Genomic DNA, 24,371 nt, shown 5'->3' on the forward strand with positions numbered 1-24,371 from the left:
TCGAGTGGATGATTCGAGCGCTCTTTATTTGCTCGGTTGAAGGTCGCATCGTGGCAGTGGCCGGCTTGCAGCTCCAACCGAAAGATGAGTGAGCGGAGTGCACACGACCCACGACCGAAGGCCGACGTCACTGTTTCCAGCGCCGACATCGGCATCGCCCATATTCAATTAATTACCACCGGTATGGTGGTAGGCACCACCATGGCGACGGAAACATGAAACCGAAGGCCGGTACTCGGTGCTCGGTGCAACCGTGCACTTGCACTTATGAATTACGTTCGCGGTCTTGTGGCCTCTGTGTGTCCCTGTGTTAGTGGAGGCAATATTTATTTGCAAAATTTATGGCCACATCATCTGCAGTTACAGCACCGTCTTTACAACGAACAAGGCAGCAAGAGTCGACAGCAACATTTACAAATGAAAGGACTGATGGCAGAAGCACGATAAGATGTTGCTTGGCGTGTGTTGTTGCCTTCCCAACCGTCTTCCCAACGAAACCGTGTGTTCCGTCATCGTTTGCTCGGCTGCTTGTCTTAATGGAACTCAAAATCGCGCTCGTGAATAAGGATGGCATAATGAATTTAAAGTTTTGCACAACAGAGCAGAAAGTCGTTGTGTTAGATGGAAATGAATCTATTTTACAATGCATTGGGATGTAAATGAATGGTAGAACATGCTTTCGAAATAATTACAAGTTGAGTGCCTTTTTGGTTGTGGTTTGTAACGCTTTTGTTCCTCTTTGAGGTTGCAGCTTGTCATTCTATTTATACTATCGTACTTTAACGTATGCCGAGCTGTCCCGTGGTGCAGTCGTCAACTCGAACGACTCAATAACATGCCTATCTTAGGTTCAAGCCCAGAATTGACCGTCTCGCCGTAGCAATGATTGAATATCCGGCTACATGGTAATGAAATAGGCCGGCATGTCCGCGTAGGATGTTACGCCAAATAGGAGAAGAAGAAGACTTTAACATAGAGTGTATGCAACTAAATGGGAGCTAGAATGATGAAGTGAAGCTAAACATCTTGTGAGATGTTATAAATCATGTTCTTTTATCGTGAATTTCAATACAAAAATGTTTTTTTGTCAAAGATTTTAAACTTCAGCTGAAAAAGCTGCATGGAAGTTACTATTTTTATGTGATTTCTTTTTTCCAGCTGCTTTGTTGAACTTCATTGTTACCATACTAATAAAAAAAACATCAGTCTTGATCGACAAATTGAACAAAACAATTATTCATTAATTAAAAACCGTCAACTTTATTTCAAACCTAACGCTCTTCATTAAATCATGTTTTGAATGTGAAAATGGCAAAATTAGATTTTGCGATGAAACTGTACATGAAAACGCGATCACGGATAGCGGTAGCGAGAATGAGAGGCACTCATAAAAAGCCCGAGCTTTTATGGGCATACCCATACTGACCTACAATCGAAACGACCCGTCAGAGGTGACAGTTCAATTCCCCGTACAATTAAGCACTAATCATCACCGGGCCCCGGGGCTGTAGTGCCATATTGGATTCGTTAGTGGTACGCTCCGTCGACCAACCACCGACTAAATTCAATTCGTCCTTATTGCTTACGGGCCGGTTTTTGTGCTAGAGCACAGTCTCCAGAGCATTCCGCAGTCGGACGCGTACGGTGACGTGCTATTTTCAGCGTCAATTATGTTTCAATAATTGGTAGAAAATTCTCGCCGTTCATCGCGTAACGTGCTTCTCGTTCCTTTCCTCCCCCGGGATCGATCCTTTGTAGCGCTAGTTTCGTTTCAATTTTCACACATACTTATACCGCAGCTCAGCTCGAATGGTAAATGAGTATGTAAATTATGCCTGCCGAGCTTCAAAGCAGCGTCCCGCGAGCACATGTGTGTCAACGACAGCACAGTAATGGTGGTCCTGTAAAAGAATGGCTTTCTCCGCGGAAGGGAAGAAATTTGCAGATGGTGACGAAATTCACAAGCCGTTCGGCGATGAAAGCAAGATTGTGTCGGTATGTATGTAGTAGCAGCAAATTTTAGGCTTGAAAAAGATTCAACTACCTGACGGGCATGAATACGGAGCGAAGAAAGCTTTTTTCTTTTATTAATGGTGGTTGAAAAAGTTAGTTTGTCCAAAAAAGCCATGAAAGATAATATAGGGACTATTGATCGATAGTTAAAGCCTCGGAAAGAAAGTTTCCCTTCTCATGTTTATTTACTTACTTACATGCTCACACCTTCAAACACACACTTACTCGTTTTGACCAGAGTGTTTTCACTTTTAACGCAAGTGATGAAAAGTTTACTCACTCTTTGCATGGTCACAGCTTAAGGGTGAGTGTGCGACACTCTACATGTAATATCCATTTTCATTACACATGAAGCGGAGCGAAGGGAAACGATGAATAAAGACTGGTTCCATCATGGTAGCAAAGGAAAACTTTACGGGCCTTTAAAACAGGATTGATAAAGATTATTTTATATTAAAGTTTGTACTCCAACCATACGTGATGTTTTAGGTATGAAGCATAAAAGAGGAAAGTTGTATCTTAACGTTAAACTTTGTGAAAAAATGCCTGAACAATGGAACTTTGTACATTAACCATTCATTGTTTCATTCCTATAGCTCAGTTTTTGTCTTCTTTCCAAGTGCTATTCTGTTTCAACAAGACAATTCTCGACAGTTAATGTTATTCCGGGGACAGTACAAAACACAATTACAATTATTTGTTCTCGATGCCAATAAAATCCTTAACTGCTGCTGCTAATTGGAAAAGATAAATGATGATTAGCTTCCGGCCCAAACCAAACACTCTTATCTGTTCCAGATCGTTCACCTTGTTTTCTGTTTGCTAAATATATTTCCCCCTCCTTGAGTATACAGACGCACCGGCCCAGCGACATCGAAATACGGAACCCGAATCACAATCAAGCTGCCTTCGAAATGAACCATTCCGTTTCATCAGCACCCCTTCGGAGACGTGTAGCCGATGAGACGAGACGAGACGAACAGCCCGGAAACTGTACCGTTCATGAAAATTTAATTAGCATCTGTTGATTTATCTCGTTGGAATGTTCGGAAAGAAAATGTGTAACGAGAGCGTAACCTACCCGGCATTGTTTGTTCCCTTTCGAGGCGGTACGACCATAAAGCACCGATTAGACCGTGATGTTTTGGGCCCGGTGTTCCATTAGCACTATTGAGCCATTTGTTAGTGGAGGGTAAACGGCACGAACAAACCGCCGTGCCTTCTGGACAGGTCAAGTCGTTCGGTCGTTCAATCGAAGGCGATTATTGCGTTAAAGTGACCCTTCAAAGAAAGCGTGAAGTAAAGACCAAAGGCTTAAGAAAGCTAGATAATTGATGGCGTTTGATCCTCTTAAACACACTTACAGGACGGAGCCTTGTTACATAAACGGGTGGCTAAGGAGCTCTTTATAAGAAGCTAACGCTTCTCGCGTATTATTGAATAGAGTTTTCACTGAATTGAAAAGCATTCATGTGTTAATATTTCATGAAATTCATTGCTATTTAAACTAATAAAACATACTTACAACCTCGATTCATGGACTGAGAAGATCTTGCTCGTTCCAACAATTCTAATTTTAATCAACAGCGTAGGGTGGGTTCTTTTTCTTTTACCTTTTTGTGGAGTTGAAAGTTGTTTGTCGTTTCTGCAGAACCTCAAACCCTCAATGTCATCGCTTATCTTCAACCTATTAGCCCGAAAAACGGTAACAGAATCTGAAAGCTTCTCGCACAAATTGCACAACAAATCAGAACCCCGTCGCTCAAATGAAACGTGCGAACGACAAAACAAGCACAACAACGAAAAGTAGGAAACAAAATATAATGACAGTTCAAGTGACGATCCCTACGACTGTCTTTCGTTGTCGTTTTACATTTCGAAGTTCACCCTTTTTTTGTACACGACTTTACTGCAGAACAACAAAATTGGGTCAGCGAAAGCGCAAAACGAACACGACAACGGCAACGGTTTTTGGTGTGAAAGTTCCATCCAAAATGAAGCAAGCACTGCGCCCGGGCCACGGAGTGGGCGGATGTTGTTTCCTTAAGAAATTAATCTGACAACTTAGACATCCGTCTTGCCGGTGGGCAGAAAACAGCATCCTATAATCTGAGAACGTGGGGGTAAAAACATAATAAACCACGGGTGGAGAAGCAGATGAAACTGACACTGTCTTTAATGCCGAATTTAGTGCTAAATCCGCACCAGCTGCAATCCGATCAACGCTTTACCGTGAACGATGGAAAAGAGAATTCGTGACGTGCCTCCGGGAAGAAAGAATAGAAGGAGAGAAAGAGAGTGTGTGTCGCATGTCGTGTCGCGTTAGTATCACCTCCCAAGAAATAGACTATATTAAGACCACAGGCTGTGTATGTGTGTGTGCGATCGAACGCCAAGCTTTATCCCACGAACGTGTCACCAATTACAGATTCCGGGTGCGTTCGTAAGGAAAGCACAAAGGTAGCACGTCATAGTGCTTGCCAAGGCGGTACGCATTCTTTCCCACGCTGGTGGCGCCAGTGGGTTGATTAATTATTTTATTTTATCACTTCACTAAACATATCATAGGCGATCCTCCTTCTGCTGCCTACTCATCGATTATGGTATAATTAGGATAATTGATGAGATTTTGATGCTTTACGCTTGTGCTTTGGTTCGTTGATTGTTGTCCTTCTTTTTTTTTTCTACGACACGGTCTATCGAGGATGTCAAACGAGACAAACGACCGTGTTCGTCGTCGTTCTGCTTGCCAGGCACGTATTTTTCTGTGGTAGAGATTAGTTCTCCATCTCCTTCGCAGCTTAACAATATTGAATGAATAGTGTATGTGGTAGAAAGTTTCCCATTTCCGGACAAGGTCTAGAATGCTCGGTTCTGTGCGTAGAAAAGAGATGAGAAAGTTGATTGATTTTTTTATGAACTAAGTCAATTTGTTTGTAGTCTGTGGCGCTAATCTAGAGAGTAATTTGCTTTTATACAAAAAAGTAGAATAAGAACTTAAATAAAAGAACATTACATCCCAACATTAACCATTATCATTTAATTAAATACGCAGTTAGCAGGTTGACTTGATTAGAGCTGCTTGGCACGTTGTAAAGCACGTGGTATTATATGACAATCATCGTTTGCTGAAATCTCAGCATTATTCACTTCTTCAACACATCTCAAAAAGGAGAAAAAGTTGTATAACAAGTTTTAATGAAAACAGACAATACCCTGGAGATGGTATGTCAAAAAAAACATAAGTCCGCAAAGAAGGAAAGCATATAAATAGAACAGCAAATCAGAATACATGCATGCGTGCCAAACTTCGTCTAGAACGTATAAAGAGAAGAACCATGTACCTCATCAATCGCACTTGGCAGAGCACGAGTTCCAACATTCTAATCATTTCCGACACTAAAATGCATGCTCCGGATTATACACACAACACACTCTTCTCTACACCCAGCGGTACACGGAAAGTTGTTCGCGAGATTGTTCCCCGTGTACAAGCGTGGAGAGAACATCCGCGTACGGGAAAGTTCGACCCGTCGGCAGTAAGTTTCCACCCGTTTGCCTCGACGATCAGAATTTGGCGCTTGTTCGGGAGGAATATAAATTAGCTGCTAGTTGAGTGCACAAACAAGAGCTGTACCGTCTCCCCTGTATAGCTCGTACCCGAAGTACTGTGTACTCGCGTACAGATTAATGTTTGATCCGAAGCATCCAAAATGCGTTCATCAATGTTGTATTACGCTGTCAAAATTAGTAGTTCCTGGAAGGGTCCTTCAAATGCTGCATAGTTGTTTGCAACTGCTGCTTACTCACGATCGTCTTGCCAGCGCTGAGAGTAATTTTGCCTTCTTAGTTCATCAACGTGCAGCCGATGCGAATCCCAACTAGATCGCCTTTTTAACAGCACAACGGAAAACCATCCATCATGCAGCATGTTTTCCGTTTTGGGGCTTTTGTGAGCGTATCGCTAATTGCAATGGAGTCATGTTGTTGGTTTTTTGCAAATCAGAACCATTTTTGTCTGTCTGGCCTGCATATTTAACAACAATTCAAACTCAAGCTCACAGTTGAACGCTCAAGCCCCCATAAACTAATAAACCGAAAACGCCGTCGTCGAAAGAACAAATCCATCAACTTAACACACAAAAACCAGCAACAGTCAAGTGGTAGCGCGGTGGAAAGCGCTCACTGAAAGAGACCGACCGGACCGTGAAAAATTGCCTCCACTGCTACCCGCACATAAAGTTCGGGAAACAAAATGGATGGCGGGAAACTTCCAAAATGATTGATGTAAAGTACAATGGTTCGGAATCCCGTGTTTACCCACCGCTAGCCACGTTCCCCAGAGCAGCAGTGGTTGATAAAGTTGGGCTTGGAAATTTGCAAACGCAACCAAATGGCAGAACACCACATTTTAACACCAATCGTACGTCCATCATCATCAACATCAATCGCAACCATTATTTGCGTAACAAGCGGGCGGAAAAGGTGGGGGCCGATTTTATTGATGATTGTGGTAAGTATGTTTTGATATTGTTTCTGCCGTTTGTTTTTTTGTACGACGGAAGGATGGAAAGGCTGGAAAGCGGAAATAAATGGAGCTGATGTTTTCGCTGCTTCCGACAAGCCCGACACCATCCTGGTTTGAGGTAATGCAAACAACGTTTGTTGTGGTGAATGAAACGGCAAACGAATTGGGTTACTTTTGTGGAGGGATTTTTTGCTTCCTTCTGCAGTATTTATTTCACCCAAAGATATGCAAACTGTGATTTTAAACTCTTTATATCTCACCGTTCTGGTTGTTTTAATCGAATGAATGCTCTGCTCAGCCAGTTGCTTCCGATCTGATAAGGCTTTTACGGTTGGTCGAACGAAGTTGACCCAATTCATTCGCTCTCTCCTTTTCATCTCGTTTGGTGCTCACTGTTCTTGGGCTCTTGGGGATATTTTCCTTGAAAAAGCTAGATTATCATAACAAGATTGGCGTTGCGGCGTACCACACAGCAACGACCCTCGCAGGGACATTCCCGTAGCTGCGAGATTTTATGCAATTTGGCAAGATTCGGGGAAAAATTGTGCTATCATTTTTCCCACAATTTATTGTGCCTATCAAGATTTCTTAGGATACTTCCCCCAATCTTGCTATCGCTGCTTAAAGTGTCAGATTTATGCATTTCGATTAGCGAACGACCGGAGTCTAAATTGGTTCATCTTTTTGGAAGATCTACTGCTAGTTTAATCGCCGCTGGCACGCTTCAGGGTGTATACTAGCCATAAAGGAGCTTTAATGAAAGCTTTACTTCCACGAAAATGCTGAAGACTTAAATTAGCGCTTTTTGCGTTGTCTTGTACACGTCGTTGGTTGGAAAATCGATGCAAACCTACCGCAGCTGCGAGCCGATACCATGCCATTAGGCCATTAGTTTTAACGTTTTTGTGCGAGTGAGAGAGATAAAGATTCGTCTCGCAGCGTCGAGATTAATGCCAAATTCATGGTGGCGAAGCCTTATTGGTCACAGTGTACAACGTGTGGAACGGCGTGGGCGCTGATAGCGAAAATCATGGCCCCAGTAACTGTTAAATATATCCTTAGCCGATGGCCAAAATGTAACGATAGTGGGGAAACATACAGACATAAATGTTTTGGAATTATTAGACGAGCTGTCATTTTCGTACCATTTTCGTGGAAGTCTATCGCTTTTCACTGTTCGCTGTAAACCTTCTAGGAAGTTTAATGGGAAACATTTCGCTTACTGACTTGAGTGGTGTCTATTCTGAAAAGTCAGAAAGAGCCTGTTTTGATGAAAATATTCGTTACCTTTTGTTATCTAGAAGTTCCAACTTATATGGCTGTTTTAACCTCAACCTCCCAAATCAACTGTTGAAAAGCTTTTCTTATGATTCTTGGAACTCGTCTAGCTTTGGCGTCAGCTAACATTAAGTAAGCTATATAGAATATTTAGTAGCTTTGTGAAGTATAACGTGCTCAAGTAGTTTGTTTGTGTGATGTAAGGTTCATCGAAAGAGTAACACATTTCATTTAAAATGAAAAAAAAACGAATGCATTTTATATCAAGTCATTAATCGACAAGCTCTCGATGATATGTTTCATTTGCAAATACATAATTAATATAATTATCAGCGGCCCAGTTCAAATGTAATTGATTCCTAGAGGGATGCGTCATATTTCCACATTCACCTTCGTACAAATACATTCTATACGTGTTCGCGCTGTACGTCAACGTTACAGTGTTGCCTTTCATTAACGTAGCGTTTTTAATTACCAGGTATCCACGACCAGCCACGAGCCACGTGTATGTACACAATTTTACTAACTTTTACTTTACCCTCTCTTCTATTCTTTCACCCATGCTGCAGGTTCAATACCTACCGCGCCGGAAAACATTACCGTCACCTTCCTAACGCCCACATCGGTACGGGTCTCATGGCAAACCTCGATGGATCCACACACGATGCCAGTTGACAAATACGATGTCACGTACAAGCCGACCGACGCCAGGTAATCAGCAAATGAGTTGTCGCGTGTTGTGTTGAATGTTTTCCGCTCGAATACCGCTCGTAGACGGGTTTAGAATGCGTTACCGTTTGTATTCCTGTTTTCCGCTTACGTAGGTTGTTCGAGTTTGGTGAAGTTTTTGCAACAGCACACGACGTAACATTAATGGCTGTGGTGCTGCTGTGAGATGCACATTTCTTACGGCTCGGATGGCTTTGGTGCGTTGGTGCATTTGCAGATCCTTCCGCGGGAAATTGTGACGCGTTTTGTTGCTTATATTGTTGCGTGTGCTTACATTCATTGACGAAACGTGTAGTGGTTTGGCAAAATTGAAAATCGTGGTTGCTCGCTTTTATAGCATGTTGTTTGTTTGTTTGTTTTTATTTTCTTTACACTCATTCGATCAAAAATTCTTACAATATTGAATGTACGGTTGCAAGTCGTTTACAAGGAAGAAACAAGGAAGAACTTTGAAAAATTACAGATGTATTAAGATTTTGATTGAATTTTCGTTCTAAAAATGTCAACGGTGCAATCGAAAAAATTGGTTCACTTTATGAAAGGATTTGAAAACAGTTTCTTTCCTTATTTTGACACGAATCGTGCATCGGAGCGGTATTGCACTTACATTCGAGTACTTTTCTGTTACCGATAAGGTCTAAATTGTTTGAATACGTTTCAAATGTAATGAAAAAGCTTTTAGAAAACATAAACTTGTGAGTTCTTTGCAATAATTTAACATTAACAAACAGTAAACTTTGATTTTATTCAGGTATTTCTGGAAGTGAAAATAATGCTCTTTGTAGACATTCAAAAAACGGAATAAATATTACAACCCAGTCATCCAGTAGTAATTAAAGCCTTATTGTTTTACACAAAACAACAGTAATTTTACAATCAATCCAAAATATTTATTAGTTCTATTGGTACACTAAGTGAAATCCTACACAATAAATCCCCTTTTATGCCAATCCTGTAAACATATGGATCCGTTTACATTTTTACTCATCTCAGCGCAATTTTGCTCCGGACAGGTTGTTTGTAATCCTTCCTATTTTTTCTTTTCGAAGAGGAAAGATAAAACCTCAAACCCAATATTGCTTCCAAATAATCTTCATCTCGCTGCGCAGGCTGCAAAGACAGTCCTTTGATGTTTGTGACGGTTGCAGGCTCAAAAACAGTCCAGCCAGGGACTTCAAACTGTCTCTCCATTTGCGAGCTTGTTGAACAAGCCTCCGAGCCACCGGGCTGTTCCTTGCTAACCCCTTTGACCGTTCTTCTTCTCACGCAAATCCTGTATACCCTGCAGTACGGGCACTACCTTTTCCACTGCGTGGAACACATTTTTGCCAACCTTTTCCTGCGCCCTCGGCGAACGAGAGTGGAAAGATAGAGAGAGAGATAAAATGAAACAAATATACAGTGAGCAAATCAACAGTCCTTATCTGCAAGGAATGATGCCCGGCCGCTCGCTACCTTCGCTAGTTGCTTACCAATTTTTTGCCAAACTTTTTCAGATGGCCCGCCTCGGCTTGACCATCAAGCAGCAGCAGCGTGGCCAGCAGGACGATAACAAACAGCTTCGATACGTTCATTTTGAGGCTTTGGCAAACGATGCTTGTTGTTTTGCAGCTTCCTTTCAGTTCAGCTTAAACCCCGAGTGTGCAGCTGTCACTTTCCCGTACGAGATGGAATCACTGTGGGTTTGGCGTCCAATTCGCGCGCGTCGTACCTTGGGGACTGATGTCGTTTCACCGGCAACTGGACCGATTTTATACGTTCCAGCGGGGTTTGCGTTTGCCTTTGAAATTGTTTTACCACTTTTGTCCGGATGTCCGGAAGGCATACTTTCTCACTCGGGTCCGATGAGCCTCGCCGATAACCTCCATTGCGCGCGGTCATACGCGGTTGTCGCCGGGCAATCGGTAGCATTGGCTCAATTCATGGACAGCAATAAGATCACGGTACGATAAGCGCAGCTCGCTGGACGACAACGGCGGTACTAATCGATTTATGGCACCCGAGACTCGGGGGAGATTTTGCCCCGATTTGTCACTGATTCTATTATCGTACGGTGCAGCTCTAGATCTGTTTTGTTTCTTTATCGTTTCAATCGGATGTCTTTTGCCTAGAAATGACAATTAAAATCAGGGCTCTGTACAGATGATTTAATCGTGCGAGCCGTGCGATAAGAGCTCCTTTGAATCGCGCCAAAAGAATGAAATCATCATACGGTTTGAAAATGATTACGGAATGAAGAAGCCGATAGAGTTCAGAGTTGAAGAAGACATGACATCCAATATCCGATAAAGATTTAGATACTGAGAATCATTTTAAACATCTAGATATCTGTCAGTATTCTCCATGGATTTTGTCTTCCTCTATTTGTCGCAACGTCCAACGAAAACATGTCGGCCTGTATAGGCTTTCGAGAGGTATGGATTTCATATCATTTTAAACAAAACAGCATATTGTATTGCATACTCATATATTTACAAAGCTACATGAAACTCAGACGAGCTTGCAATAATATTTACAATAAATATCTTTCACACTGTTTGAACTGTCTATTCGTACATTAATTAATACATACACTCACTTCAATCATACCCAGCCCGTGGGTGTGAAGTGTGAATTTCTCTGGAGTTTACTTTCCACAATCAAACATCCAATCATCGAACAAAAACGAATCAATACATTTTGCCCGCATATTTTGCAACGGTACGAAGTCTGAAATTTCAACAAGCACACACGCCAACTTGCAACTGGACTGGGTGCAAACACACTGTTTGCGAGCAGCACAAATTACGATTCAGCGTAGAAGCATATCTCATCAAAGCGATGGTGCCGCTGTTGACGTTTACAACCTGCAGCGGTTTGTTCGCGGTCCGTTACAAATCCTTCACTCCAGCCAAGCACGGTATTACATCGTGCTACATTTTGGGGTGTGTTCGGAGCACAATTATGCTGGGTATTAAAAATGTGTGGGTAACCATTAATCATGTACCTTGTATGAAAGTGGTTTTGAGGTTACACGTAATACAATTTGCGTTTGCAGTGCAATAACAAGAGTTTATGTGTGTTTATCTAAAACAGTATGAAATGCAAAAGAAATTATATCAACTGCCTCCTTTTATGATTAAAAACATGTATTAACTCCTAAAATTTCTACATAAACCTGTATTACAATTACTTTGTCTTTGTTGAATGGTAAAAAAAAAACAATTCCACCTTTTTATCCTTTTGGTCCAATTGAGGATTGTTTTTAAATTGCGTTGCAAATGAATGACAACAACAAAAAAACAGAACACCAAAGATTAACCTTTTGCCTTTTTTCCCCTTTTATTTTTATAATTATTTAAGAGCAACCTTCCACAACCTAATCACTCGTTGCTCCGGCCATAAATGCTAATTATTATTACTTAGCGCACATCTCCGGACCACCACAGCCGCAGCAGTAGCACCACCAGCACAAAGAAGTGCAACACTGAAATAACCTACCCCTAAAGCCAATGTAACGATAATAGACGGCCATCGCTCCCAGTGATAAAGACTTTTTTATTCAAATTCAACTACGCAGCGCGGGGCGCATTATTTCTTCCCTCCCATTTTCGGATCCCGTTCGCCTTCGGAGTGGCCGACCGGGGGTGCTGAAAAGTGTCCTTAATTATGAAATCCCATTTCCACGCTGCTCGCAATTCTGCACTCGAATGACCTATTTGCAGCAGAGGAGTGAAGCGATTTTCACTTTGCCTTATCTTACTCTTATGTTCATGGACTGCTTTGCTCTCCATTTTCCGTGCTTACTGCGCAAAGAGATGCGAGCTTTATTTTAACTATTTTATATTTAAGCTCTTCTTCAAAGCTTCCCGTTTGTCTTGTCCCTTTTTTTTCATGCGTTACTTTTAAGTTGACGTTAGATGTAAGCACATCAGACGGTAATCCATTTGCTATGGACATTTCTTTTTTTTTCCTGCCATTCACTTTGGTTCTCACTCTAAGGTACGATGCTGCGTGTCGTACAGCAAGCAGCGCTTTGCTTTCATGTGCTTCTTGCTCTAGCGGAATGAGAAAAAAGGCATACCGAGGGATGCGTACAGAAACGCGTGTTGCCGTCTTACGGTCTTACATTTGCATATTTTCTGCTTCGCAGGCTCGCGTCGAGCGTTCGAAAGTGTATCTTACAACCCAATTGAAAACGCCTTTGGCTTTTGTACGCTTTAAAAATGGCTAAGCCCTGCAATCGATTTACTGTTCGTTTGGGTGTGTGTGTGTGTGTGTGTGTGTGTGTGTGTGTGTGTGTGTGTGTGTGTGTGTGTATGTATCTGTGTGTGTATAAATATTACATCGTCGAGCAAATCGTACGCCGTGCCTGGTTGAGCCGGTTCAAGATTTTACGCTCGTGCTGCGGCTCGTAAAATGGGTTCGACTACCGTCGTGGGTTCAAGCGTCTTTCAAGCGAGCGGTGCGGCTTAGGCACAGAGTTTTACGACGCGGAGTTTTCATGCAACTCGGCGTAAAGCTCCCCAAACGATAGTAAACATTTTACCTCTACTCCCAATCGCACATAGCCCGTGGATGGCGTTAGAGTCGATTAATATTTAAATTTATTTAAAAGACTCAAAGTTTTAACAGTCGTTAACGGCAGTTACTAACTTTTGGACGATTTCGTTATTTCTGAAGTGGGCAGTATACATTCAACCTTCAGCTATATTTGTCAAGCACACTAACAGATCGTTAATGTTCAGTTATGCCTACAAAATCTATCAATTGGAAAATTCAATTCGAATTAATACCTGAATAAAACCACTTAAATTACGAAAATGAGTGAAAATTTTAATTTAAATCATATCAAACTGACAATATGCATATCAATTCTTAATAAACCTTTGCATTGCCATTTTCGTGAACTTGGTTGCAACATTTTTCCTCAAATTGTTGACCATGTTATTGATTCCCAGTCATCTGGGAATGGGCAAATTTCGAAACCATGTATTCATCGTCTCACCATCCTTGCGGGTGGTAAACGCTCCCACTGAACCGGCGCACAGTTCATGTGATGACACATTAGCAATTTACAACATTTATGCAAATGGCTATGAAACAATAATGGCTAGAACCGACAAAAGTACACTCACTTACACACATACAGCACACCGGATATGAAGGCAATCTACACCAGTGACAACAAACGGGGGAGGCCGGGAATGGAACACTGACCAGAACATGACCCTAATTGTACTTTGTAAAACGGGGCTGATTTGCCAACAGATGCTCGAAACGCGCGCTCGGTCCATGCTCGACTGACCGGTTGGACGGCAAATAGTGTCATTAAAAATCAATTAACATGCTGATTAAGTTTTCACATTTCGTTGGCCAGCGTTCAGTGTTGAAGAAAGTGACCTGGGCGCTTGGCCTGGACCAAAAGTTTCCGGCATTCCGGCTCGGTGGTCTAGCAAGAGCAATGAACTGAAGCAAATAGTGTAAAACACGCACGGTGCTAAACATAGCATGTGGCCATCTGTTGCCACAGACTGGCGCAGAGCAAATATTGAGCAAACGTTTGTCAGGCTGTTGAATTATTGACACTGGTATGGTGGGCCAAAGCAAAGGTGGAACTATGGGAAGAAATGGAAATGTCTATCGCATGTAATTACTTTCGATATTTGGGACTTCTTGTAATCTTGAATTGGAACTATTACTATTAAAATACAGCTGTTACCACCAAATGTTAGCGCTAAGGCATACATTTTTGACATTGTGGATTAATTTTTGCCAAAAATGGATCATATCTGGACAGTGTGCATACATTTTTGACTCTAACGCACCGAATCCGTCTGTAAGACAACAATTTTCGACTCTTGAATGAATCTTGCCAAATTTACGAGGTATCTGAGCTGATTTATAACAACTTTAATTTTACATTACATAATACTACAAAAACTTCTTATAGGATTGTTTTATATGAATAAAAATATTGAACAAAATTAACAAATTTACAACACGTTATTTACATCTGTAAATACATGCCAACTGTTTCCACTCCATGAAAATTTCCAAAAATTGTTATTTTTTTAATTATTTTAATTAAATGATTATTTTTTCTCATCTTCTATGAGTCGTAATGTCATTTGATGATATGATATATCGGCCTGTGCAGGTTTTCGAGACTTTTCGGCATCAGACATTACCTTAAATGTTATAAACAAAACAATAAACTTGCAGTCAAATATTGCTGCCTGAGAGCCAACAGTTGACTTATATTTTAAAATTGGTGAGTTAGAGTCAAAATTTAATGGTCATGACTACAATAGGCAAACCTCTTCAAACTGGATATGTTACTTCTTCAAAATTGGACTCAATTTCCAAACAACGAAGAACAATCTATTCGATCTCCAAAATAAATTCTGTCTCATACAGCACTGCCCTGATTCAATCAGACTCCCTCAAGCAAACTATTTTCGCACGCTTCTGGCCATCGTTGTGCCGTGCATATTCGCACGGTTTGCCAATCTAATAATCATAAATTGCCACTCACAAAAAAATGTAGTGCTTTTAGCTATTGGCACGATCCACCCTGCTGCTGCTGACGGTCGACCACCATACGGGGAATGTTGTGCCATGTTATCATATTGCATTTTCCCTCAAACGGCACGTTCACCCACATGAAACGTCTTCATTGCCTCGGACTGGAAATGTTTGTATGCATGTGGATGCGTGTGTGTGTAGTGTATTCTCTGTTGAATTTTTCTGTGGAAAACTCTCACCACACCTCACCAAACAGCGCGATTCAATTGCCACTGCACAGGGACATGGCATCGGTAGTAATTGAATTTTGTTCTACCGGTGGGAACGTGTTCGAGCACCGAATGCACACCGGTGCATCAGCGATACGCACTTGACGCAAAAGTGGATGCATTCGTTTTGGTTTGTTTCGGCGAAGGGAATCAGAGAGAACGACCATGTGGTCGAACATGATACAATTTGGTTCCACATATTAGGTGTGATTCTTTAAAAACTATGAAGCAAAAAGAAATGCTGCTGAAAAATATGCTCATTTCAATTCGTTTATCACGAAGTAAATTGCTTATTAATTTGTCTCGCCTTTACACCAATAAATTGCATTGCTTTCAAGTCCTGTTCACGCCTGTCACGGAATAACATTAACCTTCAAAGAACATCTAAGGCAGCAACAGAAAGCTGATGACAAAACAGGAATTTGCTTCAACTGTTCGAGGAATGTATATTCGCTGCATCTGCTGCCTATCAACTATGTGTGATATGCGATTGCTGCGAATGAAACTATTTACCCCGACCCCGAGCGTCCAATGAAATGGCTGCCATCATCCGTCCGCAGGGCGTAGCCGTAGGCTTGATTCGGTTCATTCCACCAAAGCGTTCGTCAAGATGGCCGTCTTTGCACGCCGACTGAAGCTGTTCGGTCGTTATTCGGAGAATTTCTAGTTACATGCTAATGAAAATTCCACGAGCCGTGTACCGCCCGGCCAGCGACCATGCCTAGTCCTGTTCCAGGTAATCAGCGACAGTTGAGTGTCTAGCAATTGAGGTACCATCTTTTACGGGAATGGATCGAAGCAAGCAGAAGGGATTGTTTCAGCCATCGGTGACGGGTGGAAGAAATTAAATTAACATCATGTCGGCACTGCGTTCTGCGTACGGATGATTTCATCAAGCTGCTTGGAAACAGGAGCGATCCGACACGCGGCAAGAAGCAAATCAGGAGCGTGTTTTGATTTGAGGTTTTTTTTTTGGCGTGAAACCGTCGTACACGGGCGAGACAAACGTTTGCTGTTCATGTGACAAACTGTTTACTGTTCAATTTAGACAATTCGTTTCGCGTATCACGCGTTGTTCTGTGTGTGTGTGTTATTTATGGTAACTCCATCCATGACAACTCTGTGCGCTTGCAGAAAGCACCATCGCACCCACGTGTGCTAAAATAAAAGTTCATTTTTTGTTTTGGAATGTTTGTAATTGAATCACCAAAAATTCATATTCCAAGGGTTGAAAAGATTATTCAAGCTTTGCTACAGCCGTCTTGTGACGATGTTATAGCTTTTTTTGGATTGGTGCATGAGACAACTTTTTAGGACTTCACATACTGCACGCTTTTGTGGAATTTTAAAAACATTAAAATAAGGTAGCAATCGTATGAAAAATGCTCGTTTTTAGGAATTTAAAGTTAATTTTATAAAGATTCTTAACTGTGCTTTTGCATGTGAATAAGAAAAATGTCTTGAAAACCTTAATAATTTGAAACCTTTGCCATGAAATAGCGATTCTCTTGAAATTGAAATCTTGAAACTTTTGAGTGAAAGAAGGTGATTCGACGAAAGTGGACTGCTCAGAAACCTTTCAACTGTGCATTCATAGGAAAGAAAAGCTAGCTAGGTGTAAGGATTTACTTCGTGATAAATTGGAGCAGGAAACTGAAAACCAATGTCAACTAAATTTACTTTTCTAGTTACGCTTATCTGAAGAAGTTTTATTTCAAGTATAGAAGTATTAATTCTTTTTTCATCAATCATTTTCGTAAAACATGTAATACGTTTTTTATTATTTCTAGTAACTATGTAATCCTAAGACATCCTGCTGTACCCGACTCTGTTGCTGCTTTAGGAATGATTTAACCTATTTCGTTACCTTGCAGCCCGTCTGCTTTGAGTTTTGCAAACGACCCTGCCAGTCTCAATTGTACGAAGCAAAAAAAAAACTAATAAAAACCACCTAGAAGATTAGAGCCATTTCTGTACTGAAATCAAGTGGTTGGCTTCATTTTTTTTATTTAAATAAAAAAAAACTTATGGTCACTATATTAAGGCGACGAACGTACGTACAACATCCACCTTTGTGTTGTTTTTTTTTCTAATTTCACTTGAGTCCAGTGTGGAAAGGTAGTACCTGTAACGAGTCCGGCAGGCGAATGTGTAAAGGGCATAGTTATATAAGCAGCACTTCTGTATGCAAATGTGTAATAGCATTTGGCGCGCGTTAAGTGTCTGTTACGGTCAGTTTGGGTATGACATAAAAGTTCAAAGGTTATGATATTACAGAAAAAGACAATGGAGAAGAAAAGCATATTGACAAGAGAAGTTGAAGGCTAGGTTTAAAAATATAAGTTAGTATTTTTTGTTTACTAAGCAGGAATAAATGTTATTACTATTAAACACTATTTTAAACGTAACACTATTTTTATCCTCAAATTAAAATATCCAAAACCAAAAATGTCAATCAATGTACAGCTAAAAATGTGGCATAATACCAAGGACTTTGTACGCTTACCGTTCGGCTCCCGCGTTTGAACGATGCGTTATCCTGCCGCTTTAATCCGCCTTGTCAACTTTCATAAGCATCGATAATGCAAGCGATAAATTTATTGCCCCATCCGACCTACACGCAATAAATAGGAAAATCCTACATCTTCCTTCAATGGAGGCAGGGCGATATTAGACAGGCTTGGGGCGTGTTTCTTTTCAGGTTTTTTGTGTGTCTTGTTCTGGCTCTTTCTATGGATCGTTTCTTTATTGCGCTTTTTTTTACTATCTGCTGGCTGGCTTGTAATAACGGTGAAAAAGAAATAATAATAAGACGTCCTCCCACTGTGATAGGCTGCTCGTGCCGTCGGCTCTTTATGTTGCGCACACAGGCCGTCACTAATCTATTCTAGCTTGTCCCCGAAAAAAATGATGGACATGATGATGGCACAATGGCCATCATCTTGGACCATTTCGGGTACCACCCGCACTAGACCCACAGATCGGTAGAATATCTATAGAAAATGTTTCCAAAAGCCTTGAAAGGTTAAAGAGAATGTATCTCTAGAGGAGAGCATGAGACAGAGTGGCGTGCTTCGTTTTAGAACACTCTCGAGTACGAAGCGCGGAGGATGAAAAGCAGAAGCACAAGAAAATCTTGAAATCTCTCGTTTAAGCTGTTTGTAAACCGACTGTGAAATGAAGTTTCTGCTCAAAACGGAATGCGCACACTGTAGCATTAGCAATTTGGCTGTCTCGCCGGGGCGGAGTCGGCGTTGACTTCTTGGAAGATCATTCCAATCGGTCGGTTGTTCAGTCAACATGTCACTGCATAATGATGCCTTAACAAACACTCTGCTCAGTTTGGGTGTTTTTTTTACATTTTGCTTTCCGTCGTGTCAACTTCAGCGCAGGCATTTAAATGTTACTTTCTTTTGGGTAAATTGTTACGATAAAGTCACGGCCGATGGATCCAATCTATACGGTGACCTCGAAGAAAGTTACTCCTGAAAAAAATACATACACACACCAACAAAAACATTGTGCTTACCATTTACTTCCACAACTTCCCTAAACCGATCGAGTGGAACGAGTTTTCGGGGAAATCCAATTAGCTCGAAAAATTGACACCGACAGTGCTGCAAAACCCTTCCGTTTCCCGGTGACATTCTCGAGACGCAGCTGAGCTTGGGAAGAAAAGTGCCGGCATAAACAGAACCGAGCACGGGAACGGGCCGTCGATGTCGTTCGGCTCAAACCGGTTCTAACTTTTGCTGCCCTACGGTAGCTTTGTTCAAGGGAAAGTTTTGATTGGATTAAATTCGGCCGCACCGTGTAAGACAAAATGGAGAATGAACGTAAACGCATCTTCAAAGTGCGAAACCAATTGAAGCGTGTAACTTTGTTAAGGACGGAACGAGTAATATTAGGTAAGTTTTGGGTGTGAAAATTGTGCCTCAAGCAATATTTGGTGCCTCCTTGGGGCAAACGATTGTAAAGTTTTAAATATCTTACATGATATTAAAGATATCGACAAATGAAAGATTATGGTTTTTGTACAAATAAATTGTTCTGGAATGGTGATGTATTGTTGACAAAGCCTTTTTCTGCTTTAAGAAGTCAACTCTTATTTCATCTTTTGCTCAGAGAAAAAATAATCATTTATACCACCAGTTGAAGTTTATTTGTTTAAAAATTTACAATCATGTAAATCGTTGAAAAGACAATACTTAAGTTACGCTCATTAATCCCACCTCCCGCACCACACATCGCTGGGGCAACTTTACGGCACTGCTACAAGTTAAAGCACGGACGCGTCACAAAAAACAAGAAGGCAAGTGATAAAAGAACGTAGACTTATAGCAGTAAAGAGCAACAATTCACCCTATCTAAGCGGGCGACGATGACAGCGCAGACAGTTAACTTTCCACCAACAACACCGCTAACAAGATCAGAAATCCTTTCTTGCTTTACTCAGCCGACCTCCTTGAGCAGATGGGTGCCGCTTGTGCCCTTACTTTCTTTTCGGCAATAAACTGTCTTGCCCGTTGCTCTCAACCTTTCGGGTCTTCCGGGTGCGCACAGCACGTTTTATGCGGCATGGGCATACTCCCTTGGCCCACATTTTCCACAACGCAACCATATGGGTTGTGCGACTCAGCAAGAGACGCAAGACAAAAACGAACCTCCTGGCTAGACTGCTGCTGCAGCGATGGTAAAAGACACGGAAGAAGCAAACCCCTCACCAGCGGCCGAACGGCATCGATTGAAGAGGAAACTTAATATGCTTACATAAAAACTGTTGCCATCGTAGTGCTTGCTTACTACCACACATACCGGAACGTTCTCTCTGTTTGTTTTTTGTCTTCGTATGGGACCCATTAATGACATGAACGAACGAGAGAGATGGAGCGATAAAGAATATGTCTTGAAATGGGCAAGAAAAAAAAACAACTTAAATACAGCTACCATAACACCCATTTGCCAGTGTATTTCCCAGTGGACACTGACACTTCCCACCCAGAACCACCCATCGGTTTCCACTCCAGTGCTGACGAGCCCACCGCACCGGAAGTGACATGCAAACGCAATAATGACAGCAGACTGACAGGACAAAGACAAAGAAGCTTATCTGCATGCCGAGTACCACCCTCCAACTCCACCACGTGGTCAACACGCGCCGAATTTGTTGCGTATGTTAAGCTACTGTGTTGCTATTCGAGCAAACGAAAAAAAACGAATAGAAAAAAAAGAAGACAACAATCACCATTCTCTGCCTAACAGGTTTTTCTTACTGCGCAGTAACGGACATTTCCCGCTCGTGTGTTAGCTTTCGGTGGGTGAATGCATCGTCAAATCTGTCTCCGGAAATTGGACTATCATCCAGCTGTGTGTGTATATGTGTGGGAGTGTGTGTGTGTGTTTTTTTTTCTCTTTCTTTTTTCACCACAAACTGTCACGTTGGCTCGTGTCACATTAAGCGAAACGTTTTGATAGCCCAAATTCGCTCCGCTTTCCGCATTCGCGTCTCCTAACACACACACACACACACGCACAGTGGAGGGTGTAATTATAAACGCAACGGATCATCTTACACGTCTGCACCATTATACACGCAGCAAGGCAATTTTCACTGCGCGTTAGCATATTCGAGCGTGTGGTGCTGGCGGTTACAATCAATTCCGGAAACCGTTTGTTATTGATTGTTTAGCGATCAGATTTCTTCCACGGTACGGAGTGCTCATAGCGCTTTATTTTTGTTCGAAATCGGTTGTAATGCAGGGATAGAAAGAGAGAGACGGTAACAGATACGGGATATTTTCCGACAGCAGTATCACTTTACGTGACGCGCCCAAAAGTACGCAGCACGAGCATGACAAATTGCATCATTTGCCGTTGACGATAATGTGCCACACGTGGGTAAGGTAAATTTACGATAGGATCGATTGTTATGGACTTGCCGATACTGATGGTAGCTAAATAAATCTATACCGCTGGGGGAAAAATAGTACACCCAGATATTGCTATCATTTCGGTCTAAATGTCATGGTCGTGGTACGTTAGGTAAATGTCAAACAGCGTGATAAAAAAATCTGTTTCTTTGTTCATTCTCTCAAAGCATGATTGAACTCTAACGAGAGGCAATCAAACCATCATAATATTCTTAACAATAAAATTCAGTTCGATTGTGATTAAAGGTTATTAAGCTTATATTATTATAGTGTAATAGTTATCCTTATGATTCTGGATTATCAAGCTTTATATTATGAGTTTTTGATTAATTAGTGTATTAATAATTTATTTATATAAACATTATTAATACAAAAATAATATGCATTCAATACATATTGAAATCAGTAGGGAATGGTATCTCCTTAATTTGTGTATAGATTGATTCTAAAATTGTGACAAATAATTCTCAGAATTCCTTTGCTGATTCGATGGAGCCGCCCAGTTGTTCTAAAAATAACACATGGAGACGCCTAGTGGCTCGTAAAAACAGGATTCTTCTCCATCTTCTTTGGCTCAACAACCGTTGTTGATAAAGTTCTGCCTGTATCGCTAGTGAGCTTGGCTTTCAGTGTCTTATTGATTACTCGTATGGAGTTCCTCAGTTGGAAGTCAGTCAGTCAGTTCCTCGTATGGAAGCACGGTCCATTCAAGACTAAACCCATGACAGACAATAAACAGAATTATTAGGTTTAATTCAGAACAGTTCCTCTAAAAATACTACGCAAACCCAAAACATTGCAAAAAATTATAAATACCTTGCGTCATTAAAAAAACTACATTATTATTATCATCCATTTCATTAATATCCTTCGAGGCTCAATCAGCTTATTTCCCTTTTCTTGTCACACAAATCAACAGCACGGTCGATTACGCTATCGACCCGTCCAGCTTTAATGCGAATGCACATCAATCGATCGGTACCGTTCAACGTGTGGCAGTGAAATCAAAAATTGGCGATCGTAATCTTCCACCCCACACTGTTGCCATCGGTTGCTGTACCATGATAAATTGAACGTAACTTATAATCCGCCCGCGGACAATGGAGGTGGAATGTTTGCCGTGCCCGTACCGTGCTACTGCTCATGTAATTTTTCTTCCCTCTCCTCTTGTGCCTTCTAACACACTAACACACTCACATAACGCTAACTAAAAAAAAGCGTTCCAAAAGTGAACGCACTTACACGTACATTCTATCGAGGTGGTCGATCCGCTCGAGACCGGCTTTTTGGTTAAAGAATAAGAGAGAAAGACAGAGTGAGAAAGAGAGAGAGAGAAAGCGAGAGAGAGAGAAAGAGAGAGAGATAAATGAAAAAAAGTGTAGGAAGCGACAGGTTCATATTGCTTTCCTATCCAGCCGGCCTCGGCCAGCCGGCCAGTAATGTCGTCCATGCCATTGTTCTGGCGGGAAAACGGGGAAAAGGCAGACTGCAATGCACAGAGCGCGAACACGATACGACACGGTTTCGAACTGGTCAAGAGCACCCACTCACCCCGGTCGATGAGCTATTTTTGTTCCTTCCATCCACACCCCGCTCTGCACACACACACACAAACACCTCCTTTGCGTAACCGCAAACTGTAGACCATCCGCCATTCCCGCTCCCACGAATGCAATTCCAACACCCACCGCGCTCTCGTTCACCTCCTTCCACCTTTGGAAGCCACACTTCAGACCACTTTGCTTTCATGCCCGCAAAGCCTGCCGCCAACGGACAAGGGGTTATGGCGTACCAAAGCGTAAGGAGTCCTCCGCACACACACACACCGATGACGCGAATGTGGTCGAGTGATAGAATTTATGTAAGCGCGCGCGACAGACGAACACACCGGCCTGGCCTACACTTGCTCGGGGACGGAAATCAGTTCTCGTCCTGTCGCTAACCGTTCCGGGCGCGCACACTGGCTGCTGGTGCTGCTGTTGCCGTACAACGGCAGTAATTGTGGGAGTCTAAAAAGCGATCGAAAAACAGTGTGTATGTGTGTGTATGTGTGTGTGCATTAAGCATGGTAGATGCGTTGGTTTAAATCAAATTAATTGCAACTACCAGTGCGCTTGGAAATTTGCGCCCAATTTGTGACCGTTCTGCAATGGAGTGAAAGTCGTGCGAACGTGGTGGACCAAGTTCGGCCTCGATTGTCTCCCAAAAGCAGGGGCCAAAAAAGCACAGAAAACGGGTAAAATAATTGGTGCTAGTTGTTCGTGTCGTGTGTGTTTTGTCGTAAAGAGTTATATTGCCCTTGTCATCCGGAAGCGTGATGGTTGGATTTTAAGTTCCGCTGAGCTGGTGCTTGCACTCTTCCGAGCCGCTGCTTCATTAGAACAAAACAGCTAGTTAACCTGACTAGAGGCTGGGGGGGGGTCCGACCGTGTGTTTATCCTACGTTATGTAACGGAAACCATTCCGTGTCGGGGAGCAATTTTTGGAGCAGTTTATTAAGTTTGCGTGCACTTTTACTTAGATAGCAGCTGGAGGTCACCTGTTTTTTGGAGCGGTGAATATTTAAGGTTTCCGTCGGGGGCTTGGTTGCGTTATCGAAAAGTGTTTTTTAGTTTTTTTTAAGGGACACATTTCCATCGCAAAGGTATCATGATTAAGGTAGTACCGAAACACGTCCAGTTAAAATGAGACACACAGAAATACAGCCGTTACTCTCGGCGGAGTCGTCCGATAAAACACGGCGACTGATGAAAATGAAATGTGTTCCAGAAAAAAAAAGCAACCATCCTTACCAACCCGTGAGCAGGCAAATGTTGATGTCCATTCCATCCGGAAGAACAGAGAGAGAGAGCAAAGTAAACCGTAGGGACATGACGAGGATAAGCGCACAACGGAAAAGTCACGAAACAGTGCTTTTGAACACGAGCGCACGAAGAGCCGGTTTAATTATTCAAATGCCAAGCCCCATGGCCAAGTGATTCGAGCTCGTTTTGCTGCTGCCAGCCCATCCTGTTCCCCCTGCCAGCTAGGTGAGCCAGAGCCCCTTTGCCTGCCCTGTGACAGCAGAATGCCTTGTCGGAGAGTGAAACTCTCCCTCCCTGGGTTCGGTGCTAGTGG

General features: G+C 42.0%; 2 protein-coding genes across 6 annotated transcripts in view; one reads left to right on the forward strand and one right to left on the reverse strand.

Moving 5' to 3' along the window:
* The window catches only part of LOC120898513, a 106,720-nt gene that overhangs the window by 35,894 nt on the left and 46,455 nt on the right, over positions 1-24,371 (forward strand). For all 5 annotated transcript variants that reach the window (XM_040304467.1, XM_040304471.1, XM_040304470.1 and 2 more), the window contains exon 3: positions 8,389-8,530. In XM_040304467.1, coding sequence (XP_040160401.1) covers positions 8,389-8,530 — 142 coding nt within the window. The remainder of the gene's footprint in view (positions 1-8,388; positions 8,531-24,371) is intronic.
* Positions 9,427-10,292, reverse strand: LOC120898514 (cecropin-B1-like). Its single transcript, XM_040304472.1, has 2 exons — positions 10,021-10,292; positions 9,427-9,887 (listed from the first exon to the last, which is right to left on the reverse strand). The coding sequence occupies exons 1-2, from the start codon at positions 10,120-10,122 to the stop codon at positions 9,786-9,788; spliced, it is 204 nt and encodes a 67-aa protein (XP_040160406.1). The 5' UTR covers positions 10,123-10,292; the 3' UTR covers positions 9,427-9,785.

Source organism: Anopheles arabiensis, chromosome 2 (genome assembly GCF_016920715.1).
Source record: "Anopheles arabiensis isolate DONGOLA chromosome 2, AaraD3, whole genome shotgun sequence".
NCBI lineage: Eukaryota > Metazoa > Arthropoda > Insecta > Diptera > Culicidae > Anopheles > Anopheles arabiensis.

Coding starts and splice junctions, on each gene's coding strand:
- LOC120898514 (XM_040304472.1), bottom strand. CDS start 10,122: ATGAACGTATCGAAGCTGTTTGTTATCGTCCTGCTGGCCACGCTGCTG. Junction 9,888..10,020: donor AAAAGTTTGGCAAAAAATTG/GTAAGCAACTAG, acceptor CCGAGGGCGCAG/GAAAAGGTTGGCAAAAATGT.